Source organism: Carassius carassius, chromosome 40, assembly GCF_963082965.1.
Source record: "Carassius carassius chromosome 40, fCarCar2.1, whole genome shotgun sequence".
Lineage (NCBI taxonomy): Eukaryota > Metazoa > Chordata > Actinopteri > Cypriniformes > Cyprinidae > Carassius > Carassius carassius.
In genome coordinates, this window is record NC_081794.1 from 19,302,244 (window position 1) to 19,324,107 (window position 21,864).

At 37.6% G+C, this 21,864-nt stretch overlaps 1 protein-coding gene and 1 long non-coding RNA gene across 4 annotated transcripts; one reads left to right on the forward strand and one right to left on the reverse strand.

Annotated features, from left to right (window-relative positions):
* Window positions 1-3,847: 3,847 nt before the first annotated feature.
* Window positions 3,848-7,574, reverse strand: LOC132121784 (uncharacterized). Of its 3 annotated transcripts, XR_009426314.1 has the most exons (6): window positions 7,435-7,574; window positions 7,076-7,128; window positions 5,388-5,674; window positions 4,950-5,031; window positions 4,464-4,856; window positions 3,848-3,973 (listed from the first exon to the last, which is right to left on the reverse strand). It is a non-coding gene; the product is annotated as an uncharacterized LOC132121784 (long non-coding RNA). The 3 variants fall into 3 exon arrangements; XR_009426313.1 differs by lacking the exons at window positions 7,076-7,128; window positions 7,435-7,574 and adding an exon at window positions 7,144-7,192; XR_009426312.1 differs by lacking the exon at window positions 7,435-7,574 and having other exon boundaries at window positions 7,076-7,152.
* A 1,053-nt stretch (window positions 7,575-8,627) lies between these two features.
* tbx21 (T-box transcription factor 21) lies at window positions 8,628-21,592 on the forward strand. Its single transcript, XM_059532391.1, has 6 exons — window positions 8,628-9,407; window positions 17,096-17,250; window positions 18,140-18,261; window positions 18,446-18,604; window positions 18,981-19,042; window positions 20,054-21,592. Exons 1-6 carry the CDS (start codon window positions 8,875-8,877, stop codon window positions 20,847-20,849), a joined length of 1,827 nt encoding a protein of 608 aa, XP_059388374.1. The 5' UTR covers window positions 8,628-8,874; the 3' UTR covers window positions 20,850-21,592.
* Window positions 21,593-21,864: the final 272 nt, after the last annotated feature.

Here is a 21,864-nt window from a genome sequence, read left to right on the forward strand (position 1 = left end):
CAGCCCCTGTAGGTGGTGCCTCCCAAAAGCCTTCTTTCACACCCAAAGTGGGGTTTCAAACAAACATATGTTGCGTTAATTAGGTCCCCGTGCCTGACAGGAAGGCCTAGTGTAAGGGCTGACTTGAAGAAACATATGCTGCTAAGTCTCTCTAATCAGAGCTATTCACACAGTGATTATTAGACATGTTATACTCATGTCCTCATCCAGCTCCCTGTATTCAATGAACACCAGTCAAACTATGTATTCTCTTTGGAGTTCATGATAAAATCATATATTAAAGTATCACTATCTGAAAGTGTATAGTGTGATATTGCTAATGAAATTATATGGAATTATTTTTTTTAAACAAGATTAAGTGAAAATGTACATATTTGTGTGTACTTTAGATGTTGCAAATGGTCACCATTTTTTTTTTTACTAGTTCATTTAAATAGTCCTACGATGTGACAATGAATCTTTTAAAAATAGAAGTATGTCACACCATAGGACTATTTTGACACAGCAGCAAAACACAAAAGTCAAGTTTGAACTAATTATATGCTTATTAATAGGGAAATTCCTCTTTCTATTATGCTGATGTGTCATACTGCAAGAACGAAGGCATTTAAACATAAATATTACAAAATGAATTAGTGGTAGGATGCAAAGCTCAAGCTTGAAAATATTTCATTTACTTCCCGTTGGGGTCCTGATGAGCAACCATTTTTTTGAGGATCACCAAGAGATTGCCTAATTAGAAGTGGATATTGTGAGTAAATCCAGAAGTCTTAATAATCTGAAACAAATTGATTCATGTCTTTTTTAGGTTTATTCAGCGATATGAAATTCAATGGTTACTTATTTTAAAAGGATAGTCCAAAATAGATAATGCTAATGTTTTTAAATCCACATTTATCATTTTGAAACACTTTTGAATATCAGTGTGCATAATGGCAACAGTCATAATTTACATTTCTAAAGTACACTAAGAATAGATCATTTAATAAACAAAATGTGTGTTCTTTGCTGTCCAAAAAAATAAATAAATAAATAAAAACAAAATAGAAAAAGCATTTTTTTTATTTGAAGACAATGAAATTACAAAATAAAACAGGCACATTTAGGCTTGCAATGTTAATTATTTGTTGTAAAAAAAATAGAGTAAAGTTCAAAATGAAGTAAATAGGAAAAGGAAGTGAGATTTGACATTTTACAAGAGCTGCTTTGACAACAAGGGTACCACATATCATGACTGACGGAGGGCAGGCATGGTCTGAGAACATCAGAGCATTAGGCACGCTCAGGTTTCCGTGGGGCCTTCAACTAGCCCTTATGTCCTCCTCCTTCCTCCATAACACTGAGACAAGAGTCATACGCTGTTGTGGAAAGAGAGAGCACGCACTGAAACTAACACAGCTGCATGTAGCATGTAAGTTATATTACTTAACAGATCATCGTTACTGATGGAAAATCTCAAAAGTATAGATAAAACATTAGCACAGGATGAGTCAGAATAACATCTCATTACACTAACCCACCACATGAAAACTCTCAACCCATGAAACTGCAGCATGGAGAAGTGTGATTAAGAAATCCAGCAATCTTTCACATCACTCTCTGATTGATCATCAACTGAAAAGACATGATTTTAGGAGAGCTTGACTTTCAAAACCAAACATATCTCACCAAATCTAAAAGGAAGTCGGATCACATCGTACATCTGTCACTCTGACCACAGAGATGAATATGACCTCATAAAATTCTGCTGCAATCGTTTACGCCTTGTACAATAGATAACAGTGTTACTGAGTGAACACCAACGCACAGAAAAGAAGAAATGAATAATTATTGCTGCAATAAAAATGCAGCTTTTACATATAGAGCTACATACAGAAACTGCTCCAAAGAAGAGCTGAGCTAATATAAAATCTCTCCTCCCACATACTGTGAACAGAGAACTGCCATACATCTGTGACAACTGCGCCAACTAGATTTGAGAATGCGTGGCATTCAAAGCCGCTGCGTAAATGCTTAAAAGGCTGCCAGGCAGCGTGTTGCATGTGAAGTGTGATTTATTTAATTGCTGATACAATAGATGAGGTGTGTTTGTGCGTACCATTTGTCTTCCAAACAGTCGTGGTGAACATCGCCTGTGGGAGATCAGCTTAACTAAGGCCTACAGTAAAAGGTACCTGTCATCCCCCACAGGGCAGGTGGAGAGTATAACCGCTCGGCCTTGTGGACATGTCACTGGGGACAATACGCTATCATCTGGGGTGTCAACACCAATGAGTTTAGCTGCTGACCTTGTGAGTTCACCTTGCTAGGAGAGACACAGGAAGTTGAATTAGAGAAATGACAGTGTGGAAAGGCAATTGTGTCATACCTACACTGGGGGACACTGAGTAAGTGTGTGTGTGTGTGTGTGTGTGTGTGTGTGTGTGTGTGTGTGTGTGTGTGTGTGTGTGTGTGTGTGTGTGTGTGTGTGTGTGTGTGTGTGTGTGTGTGTGTGGGTGTGTGTGTGTGTGTGTGTGTGTGTGTGTGTGTGGGTGTTATATTTGGTTGAATGTTGGCTGAATGGGGAATTGTGATTTTCTTTGTTTACTATTTCACACTTTTCTATGAATGCACACTATTTTGTGCAAATGATATGTACAGTGTGATTTCAGTGCAACTGATCTAATAAAGTCGAAAAAAGACTGTCAACACAAGACTAACATTTTCACATTACAAGTAAAGTGAGAAAACTAAAACATTTTTAAACTGTAAATTGCTCATACAATAAAAAAAAATATTTAACAAGACAATAAGTGTGATTTTATTGTTTTTTTTAATTTAATTGTATTTTTATATATAATCGAATAAAATTAAGCCACTACATATTCTTTCAAATAATGTTTTTTAACCCTTTGACACGTACGATCACACCGGTGTGATCAGTCTTGGCTGGTCCCTGGAGCGTACGATCACACCGGTGTGATTAGAACGTTCAGTAAATCACGTGATCAACTGCTAAATTCAAAATTTCAAACTTTAGCTTTCACTGCTTTCCCGCTTTGACTGGCACTGAGCCAGAGACAGACGTGCTCAGCTACAATTATTATCACAACTGTTCAGTGTATTTTAATGTTTATTTTATGTTTCATTCACTTTAAATTACACTACACAATAACAGAAATACAGGTTGTTATTGCACACTCATATTTATAACAGTAAAAGAACATTTTAAACATGTAATATTAATATTTATCCAAGTCAAACACATACCTTGTAGATAACAGCTGTTTCACACCGCAAGTGTCAGCAACGCGTGAACAGCGGGTAATTTTTCAGACGTGCGTGCATGTTAATCAATGAGTGCATTCACTCCAGGAGCAGCGTGTGAGCGTCAAGCAGGAGCGTCGCGTGAGATGCAGTGAAGCGGGGGTTACAGTCATTTATTCCGGGAAACATGGATGATCTTGCATGTTGTAAACCCAGCAGGCTCTAAGTCCAACTCTCCATCAGCGTTGTAAACAAATAATGGCGGCGCCAATAGCCCGTCACGTGATAACTTACCGATCAACAAACATGATGTTTTTTTTCACCAAGTATTAATACCACATTAGGAGTTAACTTAAATATATTTAACGATGTTAATAACTACAAGTTTGTAAATATTTTGTATAAAAAATAAAAATATTTTAACTGTCATGGATTGCAGTCTTTTTTTCCCGCTGATAACTGAAGTAAAGCTGACGTCACCGTTACCTCACAATCGCCTTTGTTGTAATTTAAAGACACAACTTTAATCCAGCTCACCAACATAAGAGAAAATGACAGATAATACATTTAAAAGAAGAAAACTGACAAATCAGGAAATTGAGGACATTTTTTTTTAATTCTGATGAGGAGATTTTTGACAGCGAGGCAGAGAGTGACAGTGATGAGGATCTTCCCCCAAATCTTGAAGCTCTGGACAACTTTGAAGATGAAGAGATGACACCAGTTCCTAATGAGGCAGAAGAGATAACGTTAAACTCGTTGTGGAAGGCAACCAACCTTTTTTATCCTCCTGGCCCAGGCAATTTTAACAACCAGCACTGTGGTGTGCAAAATCCACCAGAATCACCCAGTGAGGTAAATTGTTTTAAATTGTTTCTAACGGAAGATGTCATGGGAGAAATTGTGGAGGAAACAAACCGCTATGCCTCTGACTTGCAAGAGAAGGAAATGAAAGGGAAGCTGGTTAAATGGGTTCCAACAAATATCCCTGAAATGTACACATTTTTAGTGTCAGTTCTCTTAATGGGTGTGATCAAAAAACCATCACTTCGTGATTACTGGAGCACAGACCCCATGCTCTTGACCCCATTTTTTGGGTCTTTGTTCTCACAGGATCGCTTCCTTCTGCTCCTCCGCTGTCTTCACTTTGCAAACAATGCGACAGCAGTTTCCAATGACCCGCTGAAAAAAATTAGAGACATATTCACTGCGCTCACCTCCTCTTTTCGTCGCATTTTTGTGCCATACAGGGATCTGTGTGTGGATGAGTCTCTGATGAAGTGGAAAGGCAGGCTGGCATTTCGTCAGTTCATTCCATCCAAACGGCACAGATTTGGGATCAAGTTTTTTGTTTTGTGTGATGTGCTAACTGGTTATGTGGAGGACATGATCATTTACACCGGATCCTCCACTGACATCCAACATTACCCAGGACTTGGGATTTCTGGGTCCGTTGTGATGACACTCTTAGCACCTTACGTAAGCAAATGTCATGTTCTATATGTTGACAACTGGTACAGTAGTCCCACACTTTTCCAGCACCTCTTGTCACTTGGCACTGGAGCTTGTGGGACTGTGCGCGGAAACAGAAAAGGGATGCCAAAGTTCACCTGCAAGATGAAAAAAGGTGAGGTGGAATTCGAAGAGAATGGGTCACAGTTGGCAGTAAAATGGCATGACAAGAGGGATGTTCATGTCCTTACCACAGTCCATCCAACTGGTATGGCAGCCACAGGCAAGCTGGATCACCTCACTGGGCAACCAATGATGAAGCCAGTCTGTGTGCTGGAGTACAACAAAAAGATGGGTGCAGTGGACAAAGCTGATATGATGACTGGTTTTCATGAATGCACCAGAAAGTCTACCAAGTGGTACAAGAAAGTATTTTTTCATGTACTCGACACGGTTTTACTCAACAGCCACATCGTCTACCGGCAAATTACTGGTGAGAAATGGATACAAATAAATATAAACAAGATAAAAAGTGCTAACATTTTTAATTAATGTAATTTAAAGTGTTAACAAATTCACAATAATAAACAGACCACACGGTCACATACTATTATTTTCTCCTCACTTCCTATTGATGTGCTCTACTATGAGTAGGAAAGGAAATCACCTCCTTACAATTCAGGACCAACCTGATGAGAGGGCTGCTGGAGGAGTACAGCACATTGCGAGGTCCAACCAAAGGCGGGCGTCCTGCCTTGGACACTCCTCTGCGCCTTACAGCCAGGCATTTCCCATCTGAAGTCCCTCAGACCACTTCCCAGGGCAGCAAGACCAGGCGGCACTGCAAGGTCTGCCTCTCCAGCACACGCAAGGGCAAGCAGAGGCGCCTCACCAAGCACATGTGTGTGCCATGCAACACTCCCTTGTGTGCTGTCCCGTGTTTTGAGGAGTACCACACACTGAAGCATTATTAAGCCTGTAAAAAGTCCGAGTATATTAATTCATGATGATACATTGTTAATTATTATTTATTGTAATCATATTATTGTGTATAATAGTTTGCTTTAAACAAAACCATTTATTAAAAGTCAGTATATTTATAGTTTTTTGTTTAATATTTATTGTACATATATTTGTTTTTATATTTGTTTACAAAGCTGATATGATGACTGGTTTTCATGAAGCATTATTAAGCCTGTAAAAAGTCAGAGTAGCCTATATTAATGAATTTATGATGATACTTTATAATTTATTGTAATTATATTATTAAATATAAAAGGTACCAGTATGTATAATATAGTTTGTTTTAAACAAAAACATTTACCAAAAGTCAGAGTATATTTACAGATTTTGTGTTTGTTTATGATACTATTTTAATTGTTAGTCATTGTAAATATATTTGTTTTCTGTTTTGTAATAGTAATAATAAACGTTTTTGTATAATAGTTTGTATTAAACATTTACCTTACATTTTAATAAAACATACATGAAGCCCAAAACATACATTCTTTTTGGGCTATATGCACAGCTGCACTACTTCCTGAACTTCAGCCAGCTCCTTTGTTTCCGGTCTGTCATTATTGGACAAACTGATTAATCCAGGTTTGTCGGATTATTGTTGCTGTGATTCCTTAGGTCAGGCACACCTGGATTAATCAGTTTGTCCAATAATGGCAGACAGAAAACAAAGGAGCTAGCTGAAGTTCAGGAAGTAGTGCAGCTGTGCATATGCTATACATATCTCTCACTACATGGTATGAAATCTACATGGTATGACATCATCAAATTATATTTCCCTATACAAACATTTGAGCAAGCTGATAAGTGAGGTGTCACCTTTATTTATATAGCGCTTTAAACAACAACAAAAAAAAAAATGTGTGTGAACATATATTAATATAATAATTGTATAGACTATATGGTCACACTTCACTTATTAGCTTACTCAAATGTTTTGTAGGCTAGGAAAATATCATTTAACAATGTCATGCCATGTAGCTTTACTCTGCTTTAACATGGCATCTTTTGATTTGCTTTGCAATTGAGAGATATAAAACTCGGTGAGCAATATACTAAAACAAACAAGAAAATTGATTTAACGTCAAATATGTGCTTTGTTATATTCACGTTATGTATAACGTATCAATTCAACTGAACCCTGACTTTACCCCCTGAATGCACGGATTATGGAACATTTTTGCAATAACTTATGCAAAATAGACAAACAAATCGTAATGACGTGAACGACCACATTTTTGAGCAGTCCGTTTTACAAGATAATTTTTATGACATAAAATCTTTATTCATATTTATTGCATGCTTGTAAATAATTCTAGATGCTTCAGAATAAAATTAACAACTAAATACTAATACTCACCGATTGTCACGCGGCATTTCTGGGGGAGATGCACCGATTGTCACGCGGCTGTTCTGGGGGAGATGCACCGATTGTCACGCGGCGTTTCTGGGGGAGATGCACCGATTGTCACGCGGCGTTTCTGGGGGAGATGCACCGATTGTCACGCGGCGTTTCTGGGGGAGATGCAACAATTGTCACGCGGCGTTTCTGGGGGAGATGCAAAGTACCATGTGCAAGCGAAGTTCACAGCAGTGGAGGGAGGGGGGGGCAGCAAACAGAACCATTTCAACCATAGTCGGTACACGCTAACAAATTATTTGAGAGGTTTTGAATAAAAAAATTAAATAAAGCGAAATATCCAAGCTAACGTTACTCACCTGCAGACGGTTATCCATTGTGTGCGCGCCATTTTGACTGAAATGTCACATGACAAGGTTCATGCGTCTCCATGGAAATTAGAACGCGACTGATTGCAAAATAACGGTCGCAGAAAAAAACTCACGCCAGACTGCTGGTCTGACTATTTTAGAACTTACGTGCGAAAAGGTTAAGTAAAAAATATTGCTTTTGTAGTTTATTAAAAGAGGCATTCCCAGAATCCCCTGTACATACCATAACATTTTGGAATCTATTAAAAAAAGTTTGTTTCTTATTTTTACTTTTTTATTATTATTTCTTAAATTCTTATCTTCAAAAGTCGTACATAATTCGTATTGTATGTGGCATTTTACATTATTTGTATTTACTGCATTATTTTATTGTCATGTGTGTTATGTTGATGTTCTTTTGTGTTTATTTTTATAAATATTGCAAGTTGTTGGAAAGTTTGCAGCAGTTGTTGGAAAATACACTTGTAGTGTACTTTAAGGCATCGTGTGTGCCGTTACTAAAATGCCATATAATACTGCTGGTAACGTCATCATATAACTTCATTTTGTATATGTACAACGGAATGGTTAATAAAATAAACAAATTAATTAAATTTAAAAACCAGTGCACTTATTTACAGTGATTAAATATTTCATATGTAAAACTTCAATAAAATGCTCTCATAGTGGACACACACACACACAAAAAAAACTGTTTCCGTGAGTGGAATTGATTGTTATAAACGTAAGTTTCAAAAAGAAAAATAACAATTTCAAATGGCTGGAAAACGACTTGCTCTCTGTGATTTTTGTTGCAATAGTATTCCACTTATTATTTAGCAACACCTGGAAACAAATCTAATGAGTTAGGCTATCCTATGAATTTAGTTTAAATACAGCTCTGCTTTTTAGTTAGTTGAATGCTAATTGTTTACATTAAAAACTAATACAAAATACATGATTCACAACAGTTACCGACACAAATACCTTTATACGCGCCTACAAATTACTTTTTAAAATCAGTACACTCTGTGAATATACATTATAAAGACTGTTCAGTTCTATTAAGCGAGTATCACACTGAAGCCCCAGTAAACAGGGGAAGGCCCGTCCTCGCGTATCAAGCCTATCACGCCCATTCTGAGTGTAAAGCCCACCTCCGGACCAATTACCATTCGAGATATGGATATATCATAGAGTCTTATCATGTGTTTGAAGTCCGATTCCTATTCCAAAAACATAGTGGCAATGTCTTCAACATATTAAGATAAATCAAAGTGAAGATTTCCCTAGTAGTTTACAACTAGATTAGGATTCGCGGTGCGCTTCGCAGACGAGCTCCACAACTTGCAGTCTATAAAGAGTTTGTGTTGGAGTCTTAATTTAAATGTTAACGCATACGGACGCTAAACCTATGACACCTCTAGTGAGCTCGAACCGGTGCTGCAGATGGGCGGCATAAGCAGGAATTTGTATCTCAATATGTTGAATGGAACAGAGGCGCAAAGTTTTGCCAAAGACCCAGAATTGAACAGCCACCTGCACCGAAACCGCGACTTACCGGACTTCAAAATGGGCATCCAAGACACGAGGTTTTACTACCAGGACTCGATCCCAAACGGACAGGACAGTTTGACGTTGCCGTTCCACGCTGAACACCACCAAAGCTCCGGGGCGCAGACAGGGAGGTTTTACGCACCGGCTCCGCTCGGCAGCTGTCACTTCACCAGCCGGAGCGGGACGGGACATACTTACGTTCCAGCCGGAGCCGATGCGTTTTCTTCAGCCAACGGTAAAGACGTGTTTCCGAGCAGCGCAGACGGCTACCCGGCGTCTTTTCAGCACGGGTATCCACGAGCACCGATGTACTCTTTACCTGGTCTACAGGTGTCTGGGAAGACTCAAGTGCTCCTCAACAACTACCCGCTGTGGGCAAAGTTCCACAAGTACCAGACAGAGATGATCATAACGAAACAAGGACGGTAAGGAGCATAAAGGATTGCCACTCTCTAATATCTCATTAGCCTTAACGTCGTTATCGAGGTACAGTTTTTTGTACGAGATAACAGCATGGATCATAATAAGAAACTGAATGTTCAGTTTCTTATTATGTAGGCTACTTATCTAAATTCCAGCTGTGCCAGCCAGGGCAGGTGGGCATGGAAAGTGTCTTACATTTAAAAGCCTAATTACAGAGATCTTTTGTTCTGATTTTTTTTCTCCAGACCGCGACCTGGTTTCAGTTATTGTCAAAAGTAAACAAATACTGCAATTTGTCAAATTTTTCTCACTGTACCTAGACGCACTCTGACAAATCTTTGAAAGTGAAATGCCTCACTGTCTTGAACCATTCTGAAAGGACTTCTTGAATTTTGATGATGTTTTGGATACGTTATTTTTAAATCCTGAGAATAATGACGACAGTGTTATGAAAGAACGTGATAATCAAACTTAGTTAGCTATCATGTTTATAGTGCGAGTAATAATAATACAATTAACAAATAAAATAAAAATACGCACTGTTAATTTAAAATGTGCTTTATAAACCGCTGGTGGTGTTCCCTAGGGACCCCAGAGAGGGAGGAAAATGCTTTTAGGGACGTTTGGCAGGTCACCGAGCATTAATATCTAAACATGTCTCTGATGATTATAATCTACAGATGTGCAACACTTCCATTTTAGAACTGCTTTCAAGACATACTTTAGATAGTCAATGCATAATACAGATTTTAAATGTTGACTGAGAAAACTACATAATTGTTTCTAAGTAGGCCCTCATAAGTCAGTTTGATGAAAATACTTATCACAGATTCTTAAATATGTTCCAATAAATAACACTTAAAACTGTTGCACTGACCTATAATATCTAAACTGATAACACCTGTCACCATTAAAAGGATTCCTTTTAAAATATATGAGAATTGACAGCACGTGAAACACTTAATAACAAGCAGGGGGGGGGGGGGGCTCACATGTTAAATGCATAGAAAGAGTAATTAAAAAATTATTCACAAAAAGACAAAATCTTACCGTTGTAGTCTGGAATTTATTTAGCATTCTAAGTATGCATATATGACATATATTAATTTAGATTTTAAGAAATACTACACATTTTAAATTTGGTATTGGAAGCAGGCGTAACCTTGAAATGGAAAATTCACTAAATGTTTTTCTCTCAATGTTTTAGCTACTAACTGAGTTTCACAAAATACTTCTACACCGTTATTATATTTTATCTTATAGCAGTAAAATCCTGACCACGATATTGCCTTAGAAATTCCCATTGATGTCATGGTCATCACTTATAACTTTCATTATTTTATTTTGCACTGTACTGTACTGTATGCACCACCTAAAACTAATCCTTCAAAGTCTAAATAAAAAAAAAAACATAGTTATGTATTTATTTTTTTCTTAATAGTATTATTATTATTTATAATTTGGTAGCTTTTCCGCAGATATGCGTTAATCTGTGTGTACAGTACATTTGTTTGTGCGGGTGTTCGTGTGTGATTGCACGCTTTTGTAACCTGTAACCTACTGACAGGTGCCTTTGCCTTTTGCAAAGCGTCTTTACAGCGGTGCTCAACGCATTCAGAATAAATACATTCAGAAAGAAAGAAATTCAACGGTGCAAGTTTTATGTAGTAGATTAATTGTATACGTTAATATAATATCAAAGATGTAACATATACCATACTTCTATTCAACTGTATGTGCCAGTAACAATTAAACTGACTATTTGTGAGATTTAATCGTTGACTTACTCAAGAAAACCTTGTTTGTTTTGAATCAGCATATTGATGATTAATTCTTAGCCTCTGAATCCTGGTTGTATCTAATCTAATGAAGTAATCTTCTCACATGCTTCAGATTGCAACAGTTTGAGTCAGTTTATTTAAATACACAATATATATATTTTTTGTGAACTATTATTACATTCTGGTTTGTACGATCTACAACATGAGGGTTCTTTTTATTGGTTCTCATTGCCAATGAGTGTCAGAGCTCAGGTAATTCTGCCCAAGACAGGAAGTGGAAAAGTAAGGAGGTGGGGGTGGTACATTTGGGGGTAAAGCTGGTGAGCACCACTGAGACTCTGATGGCCATACACATCAGTGAAGGCAGCTTTGAAGTGCAGGAAATGAAGGAAGGCACTTTCTTCCTCTCTCTCGCTCTCTTTCTCGCTTTTTCTTTGCTCTCTCTCCTCTGGTCTGGTACCTTGTGAGCGCAGTGATGCACGTTTCCTCAGAAGTCGAGGTGCAGTCCGAGTCGAGGCTTTGAAATGCACCGTAAGGCCCATAGCTTGAGACGAGAGCAGAGGTCTTCGGCCCTTTTCAAGTCGAACTCTAAAACTAGCCCCTAACCTCACCCCTGCCACCAGGTTTCACAAACTTAAACAGGCATGGGGCCACGATCTCTAAACATAGATTTGTTTAGTTGAGCGTTGTCTCGCTTTTATGCTAGTCTGCGATCCAAATAAGGGAACATGCACCTGTCAGACTAATAACTGGAATGAAATTCATGAAAGATGTTGATTCACAGAAAGTCAGTGGGAGAGATTTGAAACCACAGGTAATCCATTTCACTGCATGCTCCGTGTCTGAAAATGTCTTGTCAATGCATCTGCAACATGCCTGAAAAGAGGAACTATAAAACTAAAAGAACTAAAAAGTCAAAGATAAAAGATATATTCTGGTCTCAGGTGCTTGTATAGGAGATGTGAATCAGTAGGTTCTTCGTAAGCTTGGTGGAAGAGTCATGGGTCAATGGATTACATGTAAATTTCTGCTTCAGTGGATTCACATGTCTCATATTTAACACCACAAAAGCTAGAAACTTTCCAAGCATTTGCTTATGCCTATGAAGTCTAAAATTGTTTGGTGAAGCTCTTAGGAACTTCTTTACACTTTTTATCTTCACACACATCATAGTATAGCGAAGTATACTGCATAATGAAATCATGCAGCAAAGCAAAAAGTTGTACATAATTTATCTGGCCTTCATTTGCCCTCCCTTAAATTGGTTACTAGCATTTTTCAAAATATCTTATTTTTTTGTGTTCTGCAGAAGCAATAAAGAATTACATTTTGGGGTGAATTATCCTTTTAACAATGCATTAATTGAATTGCCTACACTGTAAAAATGATTTTTCGCAGTGGTAAATAAAGATTATTGGAGTGCATTTTACAGGAAAATCATATTTCAGTCATTTTACTTTAACGTTTAATCCATTACCATTTCTTTTGTAATTATCTGTGAAATGCATTTGCAATTTGTGAGGGAAAATGCTTTCAAAGTAAATTGTTTTTAAAGTGTACAATAAAAAAGGATAGCAAACCAAGTGGCATCTGCCAACACTCAGAACTAGCTTTTTTCTGAACAATTTTTCTTTCTTTACATTTTTGAATTACTAACAGATGTCAAGGTGATTTTAGTAGATTTAAAAAGTCCACAAAAATCCCATAACAGAGTAATCCCGATACATGACCCAAGATCCAGCAAGAAGTGTTCAAAAAATGCAATACTGTTAATATAAAACTTAACAATGTTTTTGTTTGTTTTGAGCTTGAAAAGTGCTTGAAAAGCTAAAATGCTTACAATATTATTATGTAATAATACATTTTAAGGTGCGCTACTTTTGGGGGCCACTTTATTTATGCGTTTGTAAAGATTTGCACCAAGAGCAACCCGTGCAATAATTTTATTAATATTCTTGAGGTCTTCCAGGCTCTGCATAAAATGCAATCTCTCCCCCTGCACCACTCATTGTCTCTCTGCCTGTAGCCTTTGAGCTTTCTGTCTTTCTTTTTTTTTCAACTAACAATCACTTCCTGTTCAGCTGTATATGGTAGCATGGAGTGTGCAGTTTTGCTGCAAAAAGCCAGACCTCAGAAGCAGCAAACTTGTTGAATCGGCTTTGCTCACTGCAGGACAGACCTATGGCTGTGTACATGATTCCAGCAGAATCCCATCAAGCAGCTCTGACAGAAACAGATGAGTTGTGACAGTAGCACATCAGTAGAACGCCATCAAGATCAAAGGGATCGCATGTAACTGTGGTTGCTGGCTGCTCCATTTCCAGCCGCTGTTTTTCAGCAGCCGTGCTACAAACTCATCACTACAGCTATGACGGTTCTCCAACATCAGCAAATATATAGTGGTTTCTGAAAGTAACCACATTCGCATAATAGCATACAATAACCACGTAAACACGCCGTACTTACTGTACATCTCAATTTGCTTGTGTCATGTTTGATATTTTACCTTAACGTGTAAAAAAGTGAGCTAGCAGCCGCAGACTGGCATGTTTTTAGAAGACTAGGAGGATGACATAAACTGAACTTGAACTTCTGTCCTGGCGAATTAGTGACCACAAGTCGATATCCAGACAGTTTGTTTTTTGGGGGGGTGTCCCTTCCTGTCTTTCTTACTGAGCAGTGTTGCCTTGATCACATCAAGCAGTTCTTCTGCTTAGGGGAAACACATATATGTATGGAAAACTGTACCTTCCTAAAGTCCTAGACAGCAGAGGAGGCACTTTTCTTTGGCAACCACCTACTAGCGTGTTCACGGCTCCATCACTGAGTCAAGGAGTGGCAGATAAGTTTCCAAAGGTTAACCTCTAACTTTTTGTCGTAAACCTTAACCTCCCACTCATGCAAAACATTCCTCTCAGTGGCAAACCCACTGGTTTCCCCCTCTCCAGGTACTGATTTCTTATAAATGTCTCGTTTTAAATAAGTATGACAATTTCTGAGGCTCAGTCAGAAGAGGAAAGTGACTGCTACAGACGGTGTGGTTATAACTCAGTGCGAGGAGGCAGCAGTATGAGCGTTGAATGATACAAAGACGATTCTGGTTTCTGTTTTCACTTATATTGACAACTGATGTGGAAGAAGAAACCCTTCACCTGCTCGGTCTCTTCACCACCACAAGGCCCCACAATGCCAGGGGTACATCTGAGAATGATGATTGATTACAGCTGCCCGTGGGTGGGCAGTCCATCCGCTTGTGCTATGCCGTCCTGTAGCAAACGAGCGTCATCGCCCTCGTCCTCTGATCCTCGATAGGTGTCCTTTACCCTACTTGAAAAGAGAAATTGTGAAACTGAGCTTATTTCAGGTCAAAATATCTCGTAATTCTCTCTTTTAAAGGTTTTTCTGCCACTTTTGATCACAATTTAATGCATCCTCGCTGAATTAAAGTATTCATTTATTTATTTTTTATAAATAGATTTTATACAATCTTAAAAATAAAGGTCCTTTATTGGCATCAACGGTTCCATAAAGCACCTTTACCTTTTTCATTCCAAAAAGGGTTCATTAGATTATAAAAATGTTCTTCACACTAAGAAAAAAAATGGTTCTTTTAATAACTGTTCAGTTAAAGGTTCTTTGGGGAACCAAAACTGGTTCTTCTATGGCATCTCTGTGAAAACCCCATTTTGGATCCTTTATTTTTAAAAGTGTACATGTACATGTTATTTTACTATGAAAAATGCTAAGTTAACTACAATACACTATAGCTTAAAAATGACTATATTTCCTGCTTAAAATGTACCCAAAATAGGTTGTAAATTAACATTTATTAATATGTTCAATAAAAGAATATTTATTAATAAGATTAATAAACAATAATTAAATAATAAAAAATATTTAAATGTCCTTTAGATTATTGCTGATGCCTCTAGTAATTAATTTTGGGTTAATTATAAGTCAGCCATATAGGACATTTTTAAACAATAGTTGAAATAAAACCACCCAGAAGATTGGGTTTATATATATATATATATATATATATATATATATATATATATAAAGCTGGACTAATTCTAAAAATCTGACCCTAATACGCTCTCGAAGGTGTACAGTTTCGCTCAGCAAGCTCACAAGCACAGGAGACAGAGCAAGATAGAGAGTGAGAGATTTTTTATAAACATACTCACAACCTAAATCCATTCTGAGCCATATACAAATTATTTGGTTTGTATCCAATTCATGGAATTGATACAGACACAGATATGAGCAGACAACTGCACTTGAGTGTCACCTGACAGGAGCATCCTGCTGAGGGGAAACATGCAAGCTTGAGCAGTAGCCTGCAACTGTTGAATCTATTGAATGAGAGGCAGCCGTGTGGCATAGACATCATCTCTGGAGTGTATCAGTGAGACTGAAAGCGTCATAGTATTGGGTGAGGTTGAGTTAAAGCCAGCATGCCTTATGTCAGAGGTTTTTTTTTAACACAACAAGTGGTGCCAAGGCAGGATGGCACAGAAAAACAGAAGCTGCACATTTCATACGGGGTCTATTGAGTCTTAAGTCACATTTTTGTAAACTTCACCCTGCCATGGGACACAGTGACCTCCCAGTTACCTCCTCTCCATCTCTGTACCGTGATCAAAATCTGTCTAGCAAGGGAAACTACAGCAATCAAGCAGATGCATCTCCCAGCATGTTTTATTAATTTTCATATTAAAGATTCACACACAGCCTGCTCCCAGTTGCCTTTCTATCATAATGTCTGTGCCTTCATAACTATTGCTTACCACAAAATACCACCCGCATTCAAATAAGCATGTGGAAATGCATGATTTATTGGGATCATATCAAATGAATTACATTTATTGTACCCAAGGATTTTTTACATTTGTTTTAAACCATTTCTGCATATTTTTAGATTGCAATCATCTATTAGATGTTAGCATAAAGGATAGCGTAAAATTGTGGCATATTAAATGAATATTTGACAAAAAAAAAATACATCACATCAATTAATACATATTACAGTATTACATTGTTCAAGTTACCTCATTTAGTTATATTTTCCTTATATACTCAGTAAAATATTCAAAATACTATTTTAGCCTAGGGTTTCTTTATCTAAACCACTTACTTTTAATTTCCTAAATATGGCACTTATACAATTCTAATATAATAAAATATATAAAATAACAAAATAAAATATATTACAATACAAAATATAAAAAAGGTTAACAAATACATAAATAAATAAATAATATATAACACAAATGTACAATGCCATTAAAAATTCATAATCAGTAAATACATTTTTTTTTCATAATTATTAGGAAATAAATTTTTTATCTAGCAAAAATGCATTAAATCGATCAAAAATTTAGATTCCAAATAAAATTGATTCTACAACGCCGGGTGCACCATGCTCTTCCGTCACCTAATCTTTAAACCTTCTTTTTTTCAATGAATGTAAACTAAAACGAAAAAAGAAGACCATTCACCACCAGGATAATTATCTCCTATACTAAATAAAATTTATTCCAAATAAATGTTGTTCTTTTGAGCTGTCTATTCATCAAAGCTAAATAAATAAATAAATGACACCTTTACTATAAATTTTTTTTTTTAAATAAACAGTTTATTTCATAAACTTTAAAATGAATATGTAAAAAAAAATCTTACATTGAATATATATATATATATATATATATATATATATATATATATATATATATATATATATATATTTGCATTAATGTATTTATTTGTTTTAGACAAAATCTAAAAAAGTATATATTTATAACAAAAATATTTGTTTGTCAGCTTATCGCTATTGGCCAAAATTGTACCATCATTGCACCCCTAATAATGTGATCTTATCTTGTGTTTTCTGATCTGTCTGTCAACAGGAGGATGTTCCCTTTCCTCAGCTTTAACATTAGCTCATTGGACCCCTCGGCTCATTATAACATATACGTGGATGTGGTTCTTGCAGACCAGCATCACTGGAGGTACCAAGGAGGCAAATGGGTCCAGTGTGGCAAGGCAGAAGGCAACATGCCAGGTACCCAACAGTCACACAGTGCCCTTTCTGCCCACTATCTACTTTTAAACCCTACAAACAAGATAAATGGCTTTATCTGCATTGTGGTTTTCACAGTGTGTGTCTTTTCTGAGAAAGTGCAGAAAACTTCACATGCCAATAGCTCTTGTCTTTTTGTGGCTAGAAATGCATGAGTTTTTTGATACCACTGTATGCCACAATCAGAGGAGCCTAAGCATGTGGCCCACCACAACAACAACAGCACTGCAACTGCTGTTCAAGGCAGGCTGCATGGTAGTGCGAGTGTGAAACATTTGACATTGACATTTGACATTGCACTCTTAATTGGCTCGTACCAATCAGTTTACAAAGTGCAAACATTTAAATACTCATACTTCTGCATAACTTAACCTAGTTTTTTTCTACCTAAACTCCTGACCTTTCCTTACCTAAATATGTATAATTATAATAATTATATAATATAATAAAATGTATAAAATATACCAATACTGTATAATAGTTAATAATAATAATAATAAAAAATACACTACCCTTAACATTTTGGGGTCAGTAAATGTATTTAAATATATATTTTAACTAATCAAGGATGCATTAAATTGATCAAAGGTGACAGTAAAGACTGCTACTAAGAAAATTGCATCAAAACTTTTTTGTTTCAAATATCAAAAAAATTCAGCCTTGGTGAGCAGAGACTTTTGAAAGAGACTTCTTTCAAAAACATTAGAATATCATACTGACCCCAAACCTAAATGGTATTTTAAATGGTGTATATCAATAAAATACTGTCGTTGACAGTAAAATATGGTTTAAAGACATGAATATTTAAACTGCATTCAGTACATATATATTTATGCTTAAGTGATTAATTTTTTTATTTTCATTTTTACAGGAAACAGAATGTATATGCACCCAGACTCTCCCAACACTGGGAATCATTGGATGAGACAGGAAGTTTCCTTTGGCAAACTGAAACTTACCAATAACAAAGGCAGCTCTAACAATGTAGCACAGGTAATTGAATATAATAATAAACTCCTTCATTAAAGCCGACTTACTGCAATATACCCAAACCTGAGTCATCTCTGTCAACATTGGTTGTAGTCAAAAAGAGATTATGGTTATCATTTAGGTAGACTATATAACACTATAACATATCTGCACTATTTCTCTAACAATTGCATTGCTTGGAATACAGATGATAGTGCTGCAGTCGCTCCATAAATACCAACCACGTCTTCACATCGTGGAGGTGAAAGAGGATGGAACAGAGGACCCCTTTCTGACCTCGAAAACTCAGACGTTAGTCTTCCCTGAGACTCAGTTCATTGCCGTCACTGCCTACCAGAATGCAGATGTAAGTCACGTCATCTGAATGCATCATGCTGTGGGATATTTTCTTATTAATCAGATTGCAACTGCCACATAACCACTGCTTACAGCAAACAAAAATAGATGTCATCACAGTGTGGGATGACCCAGATGAGAGAGTTGTGTTATGTTTGCACTTTGAGTCTGTGATGTTTGTAAAGTGTTGTGTATTTGCAGAAGATGTTAAGTCTGATTGTAGGAAAAAGTATGGGTGTAATTCATGAATTATTTCATAATGGCAGTGGTCTATCAGTCTGCCTGACTAAGCTTCCTGTACCCATGTGACTTTACTCTTACCCTCTCTCTCTCTCTCTCTCTCTCTGCCCTTTCTCCAACCTCTTCCTCTGCCATTTCTTTCACAGATCACTCAGCTGAAAATAGATCATAACCCTTTTGCTAAAGGTTTCCGGGACAATTATGACACGTAAGTAAGCCTGAAGTAAATTAAATACAGAAATCGGTCTCTGTGGATCGATCGATCTTCAATCCTATAAACCTTCAAACTTCAAGCCTTTTTAATTCATTTTTTTATAATAAAAAAAGGACTGTCAAACCAACATTCAATTCTGCATTTTGTTTGCTACAGAAATTTGAATAAAATTCAGGAACTTCATTCTAAGTTTAATTAATGGTGCAACATTATTAACACTACCGTTCTTCTCAATGGATTTGACACATTTCTGTAAACTCAGTTCACTGTTCTCAAAACGGTTACCACTGAGCTGCACACTTTGTAACAGTCCTGACCAGATTGTACATTTGTCATATCATCAAATGCACAATGGTATATTTTCAGTTGGCCCCAAACTAATAACTGCTCACTTAATAACGCACAGCACAGTAAACACAGTTTTTCACACTTTTTACACATTTATCATAAATGCTTTGATTGTAAATGAGAAAAGGGGGGAAAGAATATGCAAACAAATAAATAAATGAATAAATAATGGTCAGTATGTACAGTATAGTATGTACAGTATGTCTATAAATATAGTTTTCACATGGGTTCACATGGGTTTTGGAGTTAGATAAAAAAAAATTTTATTTTGTTTAGATAAACACAGTATATATAAAACTAAACTCCCTTTTGAAGAATTGCAATAAACATGTATTTTCATTAGTGTATTTGTGCATCTACAGCAGACATGTTTCATCACCATTAGAGAACAAACATATAGATTTGATGTAAATATTTACTTAATATTTAATTAACGCATTACTAGAAAAAATACCAGTGCTTCATTTGGTGGTAAAATGTAACTGTTTGGTTAAGATAAGTTTGTGCTTAGATAGCTATATTAACTGTTTTGAGAACAATTACATTACATTGGAGAAAACTTTCAAATCTATAGAGAAAAACTGTAACATGTTAACATTTCAGAAGGGGTTTTGTCAGTTGTAGATGACCTTTGATCCATTTTATTTTCTCATGTAGGCTCTATGCACCTCCTGACTCAGACCGCCTTACGCCTTCCCCAACCGAGAGCCAGCAGCTCCTCCCAGGCAGTTGTTACCCTCACCAGCCATACCTGTCTGATCAGTACATGAGCCCCATGCCTCAGAGTCGTTTCTACAGCCGCGAGCCGGTCAGCATGACCCAGCAGTGCCCCAAAGACCCTGCCGCCAGCCCTCACAGCCGCTTTTACCTGCCCAGCCAGCAGGGGGTGCCACCGAACCGCCTCGACTTTAACGCATATGAGAGCGAATACACTTCCAACAACCTCTACAAGCCGTTTCCGATTCAGACGTCCCCACACCACCCTCTAGGCTACTACTCTGACAGCCCCTTCGCTTCCGGGCCGGTTTCTGGCGCCAGCGCTGGAGCATGGAGCTCCGGACGGCCCTCAACACAGTACCTTAATCACCCACACCACAGTAAACCCGGGTCTAGTCTTGGCTGGTTCCGAACCATCTCGACCCCAGCCGCGTCTTCATCTCCCTCAGCGGTGAACTCACGCTTCCATTCCTCCCCATCGCTCCTGGATCTCCAGCGCCAGCCGCTGCTCCAAGACAAGTCCAAAGAGTCTGGGGAGGACACCTGGATGGAAGCCCCCTCGGTTAAATCAGTGGACTCAGCTGACTCAGGTTTGTTCGAGGGAGGAGAGAGCAAGAAGAGGCGTGTGTCGCCCTACACGTCCAGCACAGAAAATTCCCCTCCCAACCGCAGTGCAGAGGCTTGCGAAAAGGACAATTGCAGTGACGCGGGCTACTACGGCTTCTACACCCACTGAAGACTAGCACTCAGAATGTGCTCCTGCTGTCTTCCACCCACCATCTGTCTGCATGGCCCGAGACGCAGGGATTGAGCTCTCTGTGATAGTAGCCACAGTGCCATGTGTTAGGTGGCCCCTCTGTGCTTTGTGTTCCCTGTGTTAGATGTTTGAGGGTCATGTGGAGGTGTTCTGAAGGTCACTGTCACACAAAAGCAGAAAGACGATGTGACTGCGCTGAGACACTGGCCTGGAGACACACAGACAGACAGACCTGTGTGACTTTAGCAGCTTAAGATTTCACAGCACACCTGCTGACACTCCCCCAAAGGAACTGTCTCTGTCCCCCTCGTCAGCCACAGACATGAAAACACCTCACAAAACCCACGCACCACAAGCACACTCAAACAGATAATCAAATCGTTTTGATCACATTCATATCTATCTTGAAAAAATTGACTTAGAGGTATAGTCTGTTATTAACTCTCTGCATTCATAACTTCAAAAACAACTGGATTGTTGTATCTAAATGCCATGAAATCGACTTGCTTAAGATGTGATGCTGTGCACCTGTAAGCATGTGCTGATATAACATCTTCAGATCAGTTGCTCTGACATAGTTGTTATTTGACGGATGATCTCATTGGAAAAGACATCAGAAATTTACATATTAAGCAGATGATTTAAATTTAAACAAAGTAATGTTGCATGCACTTGAGTGCTGCATAAAAAATTTGCACAATACAAATGTAATACATTGCGCATTTGAATGTGAGCCTTTATTACAGTGCAACATTTCTATGTCCAGTCAATCCTAAAATGCACTCCTACAGAGAGCACAACCAATAAGCACATTAAAGTCCAGGCCACTCAGACAACACATGCTGGAAATAAAATAGCCATGATGTCTAACAGACCATGGCTTTATGCACCAGCTGGAATTCCATCCTTTAATAGATAGACATAATAAAGCTTGACAGAATGCTTGACAGTTATTATATATTATAAGTATTAATAAAAAAATTGGGGGACTAAT